Raw genomic sequence first — 10,567 nt, 5'->3', positions numbered from 1 at the left:
CCTTACATTTTACGCCATGTTATACTATGATGTTTTTCGACATTGTTAGGCCCTGCATTAGCAAGTGGTTACATGGTGTAGTGGTTAGGACTCTTGCTTTGTACTGAGAGGATTGGGGTTCGAATCCGGGTTCAGTAGCCCTTCTTTGCCTAAACTATTTCACATTTTTATGCCTTACGATACTATGATGTTTTCAGGCCTTACTATGGTATGACTTTTTATGCTATGACGTTTTTATGACTTTTTATGCCTTATTATACGATGTAATTTTTGTGACTTTTTATGCCATACTACTATGACCTTTTTATGACCTTTTTATGCATACTATACTATGACTTTTTATACCTTACTAATGACTTTTTTGACTTTTTATACCTTACTATATTATCACATTTTCATGACTTTTTATGCCTTACTATACTATGGCTTTTAATGCTTTACTATACTATGTCATTTTTATGACTTTTTATGCCATACTACACTATGTCGTTTTCATTACTTTTTATCCCATACTATACTATGTTGTTTTTATGACTTTTTATACCTTACTATACTATGAATTTTTATACCTTATTATACTATGACGTTTTTATGACTTTTCATGCCTTACTATACTTTGACTTTTCATGCCATACTATGCTATGACTTTTTATGCATTACTATACTATAACATTTTTGTGACTTTTTATGCCATACTCTACTATGACGTTTTTATGACATTTTTATGCCATACTATACTATGGCTTACTATACTATGAGTTTTCATGCCTTACTATACTATGACTTTTTATGCCTTAATAGACTATGGCGTTTTTATGACTTTTCATGCCTTACTTTAATATGACTTTTTTTGCCTTACTATAGTATGTCGTTGTCATGACTTTTTATGCCATACCATACTGTGTAGTTTTCATGAATTTTTATCCCATACTATACTATGACGTTTTTATGACTTTTTATACCTTACTATACTATGATCTTTTTATGACCTTTTTATGCCATATTATACTATGACTTTTTATACCTTACTATACTATGACGTCTTTTTGACTTTTTATGCCTTACTATACTATGACATTTTTATGGCTTTTTATGCCTTACTATACTATGACTCCATGATTTTTTATGCCAAACTATACTATGACTTTTTATGCCTTACTATACTATGACTTTTAATGCCTTAATATACTATGATGTTTTTATGAATTTTCATGTCTTACTATAATATGACTTTTTACGCCTTACTATACTATGACTTTTTTGACTTTTTATACCTTACTATATTATCACATTTCATGACTTTTTATGTCTTACTATACTATGACTTTTCATGCCTTACTATACTATGACGTTTTTATGACTTTTTATGCCTTATTATACGATATAATTTTTGTGACTTTTTATGCCATACTATACTATGAAGTTTTTTTGACTTTTTATGCCATACTATACTATGACTTTTTATGGCTTACTATACTATGACTATTCATGCCTTACTATAATATGACGTTTTTATGACTTTTCATGCCTTACTATAATATGACTTTTTATGCCTTACTATACTATGTCGTTTTTATGACTTTTTATGCCATAATATACTATGACGTTTTATGCCTTACTATACTATGACTTTTTATGCCTTACTATACTATGACGTTTTTATGCCTTACTATACTTTGACTTTTTATGCCTTACTATACTATGACTTTTTATGCCTTACTATACCATGACGTTTTTATGCCTTACTATACCATGACTTTTTATGCCTTACTATACTATGACTTTTCATGCCTTACTATACTATGTCGTTTTTATTACTTTTTATGCCCTATTTTACTATCACCTTTTTTATGACTGTTTATACCATACTATACTATGACTTTTTATGCCTTACTATACTATGTCGTGTTTATGACTTTTTATGCCTTACTATACTATGTCGTTTTTATGACCTTTTTATGCCTTACTATACTATGATGTTTTTATGAATTTTTATGCCTTACTATACTATGACGTTTGTATGACTTTTTATGCCATACTATACTATGATGTTTTTATGACTTTTTATGCCATACTATATTATAACGTATTTATGACATTTTCATGCCATGAAAATCTTTGACATTTTTATGCCGTTTTGTACTATGAAGTTTTTTGGCCTTTTTTTGTCTTACTACACTATGAAGTTCTACGCCTCATTATACTATTACGTGTTTTGACATTTTTACGCCCAGTTAAACTGTGACATTTTTTTTTTCATTTTTATGTATTACTATACTATGACTTTTTTTTTCATTTTCATGCCATATTTAACTATGACAATTTTTGACATTTTTATGCCTTACTATACTATAACGTCTTATGCCTTGTTATACTATGATGATTTGTTGTCAATTTATGCCTTGTTATACTCTGACGATTTTTGACAGTTGTTGTGCCTTACTATACTATGACGTTTTCTTTTGGGTTTTTTAGCTTTACTATACTATGATTTTTTTTCTTTCTTTCTTTTTCTTTTTTTTTATGCCTAACTATACTATGATGTGTTTTGACATTATTGTACCCTTAATATACAATTACTTTTTTTTTTATTTTTCTTCATGCCTTACTATACTATGATGTTTTTTTGCTATTTTTATGCATTACTATACTGTGACGTTATACGCCTTTTTTTACTAGCCAACAGCCCTTTTTTGCCCATTTTATACTATGACGTGGTTATATCTTTTACTTCAAAGTCAGAAGGTTCTGGGTTCAAACCCTGTCCCTACAGCTTTTCTATGTGGAATTTGCATGTTTTGCCTGTGAACTGTTATTCCTCCTTCACACTAAATGAAATTAGAAGTTGGTAATTAAGTGATGCTGATATTGACATTACCTTTTTCCTCCTGGTGATTGTATTTAGTATTCTCATGCTGGACAATCCTTGTAAGTATCATTATTTTTTTTTACCAGAATGGGACCTTGGTAAGCTTGACCTTTGATCACCAAATTCAAAATAGTTCATCTTTGAGTCCAAGTGAATTCTTGTGAAAAATTTTGAGAAATTCCCTCCAAGTTTTCATGAGATATCACATTCATCGATGGATGGGCAACAAGAAGACATAATGCCTCCAGCCCTGAATATCGCAGAGGCATAAAAACAGTATTAGCAGGTATGGTTCATATATTGGGCTGTGGTGGGGCTAATAGCCTGTTCCCTATACAGCCTTCACAATGTCCGTGCAGATTGTTTTGTCAATGCTAAAATGGTAGCCTACAATGTATCATTTGGAATTGGCTGCAGTGCTTTGATTGTAACTGGTTTGAGTCTCAGTTGAATTAATTTGAGTTCCAAACCGAAATGGCAGTGAAACGTTTAAGGTTTCTAAAAGTAGCTCCTTGTCCTGTAGTGGAGCCAGCACTGTGGTTCCTTAAGTCTCATCCTACTTCACAAATGGATTCAACACAAAGCTGCTGGGTGACCAGTGTGGTAGTTGCTGAAAGCAGACCACACAGAGGAAAAACCCACTGATGAATTACAGGTACTTACTGTGACAGGCTGTCGACTCCAAGTCACAGGCGGTCTCGGGCTATGCCACCCTCTTAGTGCGCATCTGTGTACAGTAGCCCCATGTGATATTTTTGGTTGTGTGACTCACCCTCATTGCTACAGCAGAAATGGATGCTCTGGCTGCTGCTAATTACATAAATAGTCCAGTTTCAACCACAACTTTGTGCGTAAAGATGGTCACAGACATCAGGATCCTTCTTTGGTAGAAAATAATAGGCTGTGTTTGAGCTGCATGTACCAGAACAGTGTTTATTTATTGCCTTGCTTTAAATTCATAAATAACTGATTAATTCATTGAGTCAGGAATAATGATTTTGAATGTAAAATATCTTTATTCGACCCTCTCAAAATGTGTTTCAATAACAGAAATTGTCATCATGGTGAGTTGGAATACTATACACAAATAGGAATTAATTAGACATTATAATTTTCAAATCAAAATCAGCATGTCATCGTAATCCATGAAAAGCAACAAGCCTCTTTCAGACTCTGTCCACTTGTCCATGATCAAGCAACTTTATAAATAGACTCATACATTTTTGGGTGTTGATATTTCAACAAGCAGTCATCCATTAGTGAGTCAAAATTGAATCTGAGATGTTAAGTCTGATGTGACAGAACGACAATCATCATACATCATACCAAAAATACATAGAAAGTAATCCATAACAGAAAGGAAAGATTCTGTAGTTAACACATAAAACAAAGATCTCATCAGAAGTACTTGACAAATATCAGTATATCATTCTTTTGTTATACAAAACAAAAACTGATTATTTCTCTTTTTTTTCATGTCAACACATGATAGTCAATGGTATTTTGGCAACACCTGCATTTCAGGAGTTAACAGAAAGTCAACTATTATCATAACATAAGTCACTGGACATTATTCATCTTTGCCCCCTACCCATCCCACCCCAACATTATGTCTTTATACATGATATTGCATGATAAAAACTATGATGAAATCATTGACATATCAATGACATTTACATAGTCAACAAACATCCTGTTTGCTGCTAGAGACCGGAAATTAGTTCTCATCGACTGTGTCCTTTTTTATAAGCTTTTCATTCTTTTTCACATCTTTAGATGGTTCAAGACTGAGGTGAATTCAGATTTGGAGTCCAATGACAAACTGAAAATAAAAGAAAGTCAACAGTTTTTTTTTTTAGCTGTAAATATCAAAAATGTCTCCCCAAATCAAGTTAAATAGTCGGGGAAAACTATTCGTAATTATTTTAGTTTCAGTTTTGTTCGAGTTGAAACTGAATTGACCTCAGACCTGCAGTAAAATCCATCTAGCGTCAGAGCTCAGTCAGAGTATGTAGTCTTTAGTAGAAAAAACTACAGTGTCACTACTTGTTTTGCTGGTTCTGCACCACGTCTGAATTAAATCAAGAGTTCTTAGAGGCACCTGGAGTGGTACAAATATGTGCTCATCGGGGTTAAGGTATTGTCAGTTCCTTGTTAAGGTATTTTTCAGTTCATCGTCAAGTCCTCAGGAACAGAGTGCCCGGAGAGGAGACCAGACCAATGATCACATAGGTAATGATGGTTGGAAGCCTGACATGACCGCTTAGGCCTCAGGGCTTTTTTTTTCCTTTGTTATTTTCTTTTCGTAGATTTGTCATAAAATCTGTCCTGGGCCCGTCAAAGTAATTCCAAATGAGAGATGCACGCTATAGGAGATGTCTAAATCACAATATATACCGCATGAGAGACATTAGCGCCTGCTTTATGCAAACTTTAGATATAAAAAAATCACCATGCTAATGTCTCAGCAAATGCACTGATTTTCTCAAATCATCATGTACATATCAAAGGCAAAAAACATATTTCTTGCTATACCAAATGGATGAGGTCTGTATTTTCTGTTCGAGTTGTTTCTGTCATACTTTTTCAAATGCTTTGCACATTTACTTCAAGGTTAAAGTGAAAGAAACTTTTCTTGAATGAGGGCCCAGCACTCCTACCCTAAGACGGTTGATAGATGTAGGCCAAGGTCTGTGCAGAGCCTGCATGGACAGCATCATTAGATTCAGCATAAGGGCTGTTTTCATATTGTCTTAAAGGCCCAGCTTGGAAAATCAGTGGTAGTAATAGTGCTTTTTCATCCAAAACAAAGACTCTCTGCTAACAAGGTATGCCGTGGAGTGAAGCTTCATTTTGGCGATGACCACATCACAAGAGCATCGTCCCACTTGAGTGTGTGTTTGTTGATCATTTCCATCAAGAGCCTTTAATACAGTACTGTGTACACAGCTTCCTGAGAGTTAGCTAGCTACCGTTCTAAAAAACACACTGCACATCTAGCTATCCGCTCATTGTATGTATATAGCGTAGGGATGCATCGATAACCCATTCAGGAGCCTTCTGAGCCAACATCTGGCTGGAATTAGGTATTTTAAAATATATCAACCCATTCCTCACTTGTAAAATGAAAAGTCAAATTCTTGATTTCTTGCTGTGTAGTTTTGTAAATTTATTTTTGAGATGAATACTTTGACTTGTCCCCGATGAACATGTTAATAGTGCATCCCTACCAGAGTTTAACATGGATTACAGTCAAACGTAATACAGTATAACCAGTCCCTCACCGGACTGTATTTTCCTCGTGATGTAGCCTGTTAAATACAATGCTGTGTGCAGCTGTCTCACAGAACGCAGATCACCTTGTGTGGCTGAATTGCTCAGTGAAATGGATTCAGTTACCTCTCAGGGTTTTACAGTAAGATCGTGCCTTCTCCCCCCAAAACGGGCAAAACGTTTCCAATTTCTCATATGAAACAATTAACCGTGTGCTTTTATTACACAGCTAATTTCATTCCCGCGGTGACTCGACCCAGGTTTGGTGCTTTAGGGAGGCTCAGTTACAGTATGTTGGCCTGAAGTGCTGCTCTGGGAGGGAGGAGAGCCCCACGGTGCTCTGAATTACAGCAGCCCGCTCGCTCTGTCGCACTGTGTAACCGCAACTCGTCACATGCTCGAATCAAACCTAGAGCAATGTCACTGATATCATGACAGTCAGTGTCATTGATGCAGACATATCAAGTGGCTATACAGCCTATAGAAGTCATAACTGTGCTCATGGGTACAGTGGTGAGTCACAGGCCTCATACGAGCAGCGTCAACTCGAGTGAAAAGATGCTCTTGCAGGTATGTTTTCATATTTATGGCGCAGGTGCCAATTTTTTCCTTTAAGGCAGCAACATGTTCATGTGATTGAAAAGAGGAAACACAATTTACAGTATCTCCCTGGTTATCACATGAGTCATCAAAGCAACACATCAGGTTTGTCAGGTCAAATTACAATTTATGTTGCTGGTGTAGCAATGATCATTGTCTTCAATGTGTCAGCAATAATTAATGGCATAACAACCAATGACACCACTGGCATTGTCTCAAGTGCTACATCAAAGTACATTGTTGTTGGGGCAACAGTAATCTGGGTGGTTTTGGTGGCATGTCTGAAAGCTACAGAAATAATACTTTTTTTTTTCTTTTCTTTTTCTTTTTTAACATCTGAGCCCACAACCAGGATAGTAGCTATGGCTGAGGAAACTGAGATCATGCCATCTGCTTTTCTTATTTTATAGGCTGCTTCCAGGATTATTAGTCTTTAGGGGCCTCATGCAAGAATCATTAGTACACTATGAAAATATTTGTTTTGCAATTGCAAATTCATTTAGAAAGTACAACATACAAAATTCACCAGTACCAATTATGATCAGATACTTCAGATCAGTTTTTCTCAATCAAAAGCAACTTAAAGTTTAAATGTGTTGCCCAAATCAATTAAAAGTTCAAAATATAACATCATAACTTGCCAGTTTATTGTGTGGATGGATATAGGTTCATAAGTCTTTTTTTGGATTCGTGATTCTATTCATAATTGTTGGCATGGCAACTTATAGCTGTACAGTTCAGCAGTTGCTCATCTTGCAGCTGCCTCTTTACACAGGTCGCTGTTCAGGGGAACATATCCTGTTCGACAGTGCAACATGAACTACAGCATAATATTCTCTCTCATATTCTCTCTATTCTATCCCTTTGCAATAGCAAGATGTTTTTTTAGCAACTTACTTTAGGTCAAACCATTTCTCCTTCATTTCTGCTCTGGTGATGCGACATCGGCTTTGTTTTGGGTCCTTTACATAATGGTATAATAATATAAGAACACTAACTATAAATGGAGGAATCTCTTTTTGATTTTCTTTAGATTTTTCTCGACAACTGCTCATCTGATCGACTTCAACCTTGGCAGGTGTATTGCTGAGGACCCCAGGAAGTGCAGTGTCGACTGTGAAGTTTTTTTTTTGGATGAGTGGTTCTTGAGAAAGCTTCAAACATCAGTTTTCTACGAGTTACTTGATATGATGAAAAAATGAACACAGATAAATGCCATCACTTTAACTGTGATGCCATCATTGCTCCCATTAGGCTACCGGCAGGCACGTTTTGAACAGGCACTGCACCTGTACATATAATTATTATAATAATTATTTACTCTTAGGTAACATTTTTTGTGAATGAGTGGAACAGGCAGCCTTATGTAGCACTGGAAATGGTACTGATTTTGCTAATGATGAAATACACACATCTCTTCACGAACAGGTTGAAATGAGCGATTTACGGCACGTTTGCTGAATCAATCACATGTCAAACCTCACAGAGAAAAAAGTACGATTTTAAAATCTTCTTGCATGAGGCCCAATATATCTGAATTTGGCCACTTTGCTGTGGGGTTGTGGGTGGTGCTTTGGGAGGACTTGGACTCTTGGCCTCAGTATTTCTATAAAATGTATCTAAGATGGTTGCAAGAATTATATGGTAGGACACCATGTCACAGTATCTTCTCACGACTAATAAAGCGGCAACATTTTGAGGACTCTTTAAGGACTTTCAACTTCATTTTAAGGGGGTATTCGCTCTGATTCTGTCCCACTTATGACTACTGCAAGCAGCAAAGAGGCATATTAGTGACATCACCTTAAGACAATGCAGCACTTGGGGCTTCCCTCTGAGAGAAGGCCGACTCATACAGCCATATTCACACAGTCTTAAGACATTTGTAGAGTAAACTGATCACTGTATGCTGGAACCATAAACTGGAGTAAACTGCACACTGGAAAAAGGGTATTACAAAGTAGAGAACCTAGACATCTAAGTCTGACTTGGACAGCTGCGAGTTCGGTTCAGCAATTTTAATTTGTACTACATACTGCAGGGTGAAATACTACAGTAAAGGGGCTTGTTTTGAGGCTGTGCTGATGCAGGGGAAGCGACTTTTTTCTTTGATCGCACACAATCACTTTGATTCATGGTGCTCTGCTTTTTCTGTGGAATATCCGGCAGAGATATCCATTTTTATTCCCATCCTGTCTATTCCCACTAAAAATCAGTAGTGAGGAGTCATTATAAACACAATGGATTTGCACATACTTCGATGCTCTTCCAGCACGAGGAACACTGAAACCAAGGGTAGAAATACTATACTCGAATGCATTAGAGTCAGATGAGGTTTTGTTGTCGGCTGTTTTCGTCAGCAGTAATGTTATTTACATTGTTCAGTATGTACAGTAGAGAATCTCCCAGAGATGTTAGGTTCTGTAAAGCTGCAATGGGGTACTCCTTTTAAATTCCTCATATTTGAAAGTCCTTAGATGAAGAGCCATACAAGTCCCGGTTGAAGTGTTTTGAATGTTTAATAATGGACTTGCTGCTGTATTGCGAGTCTTGACTCTATCACTGTACGAGGAGTATCAATAATCTGCTTTCTGAAGCTATGAATGTACACGACACACAAACTCAAAGTCATTAAATAGCAAGATTTGAAATTAATCTTCGTAAAATCATAGATGGACAATATGGTTCTTCATCGTAAGGATTGAATTTCTCACACAAATCAAGACTTTAAATAGAGTAAATTTTTTTCTTTTCATCATAAAGGTATTCATTGAGAAAGTTGAGTGTTAAATGCACTGTACAACCTTTTATAATTTTTTTTTTTTCCAAAATATAGTTTATCCCAGTGTGTTTTGTTTTTTTTTTTTTTATCTTACAGAATCCTGTACACTTGGTGTCTGCATTGAGATTGGGTGATATCCTGATCATTGGAGAGAAGAGAAGAAGAGAGTAGAAGGAGAGGAGAGAGGGGAGGAAAGCCCGAGATGGATGAAGAGAAGAGGAAAAAAAGAGAAGAGAATAGAAGAGAAGTTGTCCCGTGCTGTCAATACCCTCAGTGAAGACGCTGCACTCCGTACCGTGGCTCTCTTCTGTCCCGGACCTCAATCTGAAGAAAACAAGACAGACAATTCTTCTTTACGGACTTGTGTCATAGACAATGGACACTTAAGAGGTTATAAGTAAGATTTAAAGGAGAAATCCATCAATGTTACACATCAGTATCAGTTTACTAGTCATGGGGAGCACTACCCCACCAGAGTGAGGTCATAGTGATGTCATCAGAATTATCTCAGCTTTGTTAAGTGATTAAATGGTTTACACAAAGTCTGTGCTACAAACTGGAGGCGTGGAGATAAAATGTGCAACAGTGAAACAGGTCCCATGAAAAGCTGTTATAGAGTTGCATCCTGGGAAGGAGAATGAGAAAGTGAAATGATCATAAATCTCTGCCCTCAACATGTTCTGCTGTTTTGTGGACAGGGGAAGTTAGCTGTGCCACGCCAGGGACAACCACAAAATGTGGAGAGAAAGTTTCAGACTTCAAACACCAACTTCTGGCTAACGAAGACACTTCAAGTGACTATAAGAGGCACATGAGAGACAGATTAATGTATAATATCATCTGTGTTTTCTTTCCCCAAATACCTACAATGAAAGCAATTCTGCTTATTTTAACAGAATAAAAATAAATTTTAACCAATTAGCATACTTTAGTCATTAATTAGTTCAGTTTTTTAAGTCCAATACTTATCTGTAAAATGGATGGGTGCTGTTAAAATAAAATCAGCATGACAGCATATCATAATTTGAGAAACCACTGCACTG

General features: G+C 36.1%; 1 protein-coding gene across 1 annotated transcript in view; it reads right to left on the bottom strand.

Moving 5' to 3' along the window:
• Positions 1–3,859: 3,859 nt before the first annotated feature.
• The window catches only part of lhfpl4a (LHFPL tetraspan subfamily member 4a), a 29,920-nt gene continuing 23,212 nt past the window's right edge, over positions 3,860–10,567 (bottom strand). The window contains exon 4 of the mRNA XM_023405276.2: positions 3,860–9,848. Coding sequence (XP_023261044.1) covers positions 9,795–9,848 — 54 coding nt within the window. The 3' untranslated portion in view covers positions 3,860–9,794. The remainder of the gene's footprint in view (positions 9,849–10,567) is intronic.

The sequence above is a fragment of the Seriola lalandi genome, unplaced genomic scaffold (genome assembly GCF_002814215.2).
Source record: "Seriola lalandi dorsalis isolate HSWRI2012SDOR001 ecotype SW California unplaced genomic scaffold, Sedor1 jcf7180002054269, whole genome shotgun sequence".
Classification (NCBI taxonomy): Eukaryota; Metazoa; Chordata; class Actinopteri; order Carangiformes; family Carangidae; genus Seriola; species Seriola lalandi.
This window is presented reverse-complemented; position numbering and strand designations above follow the sequence as displayed.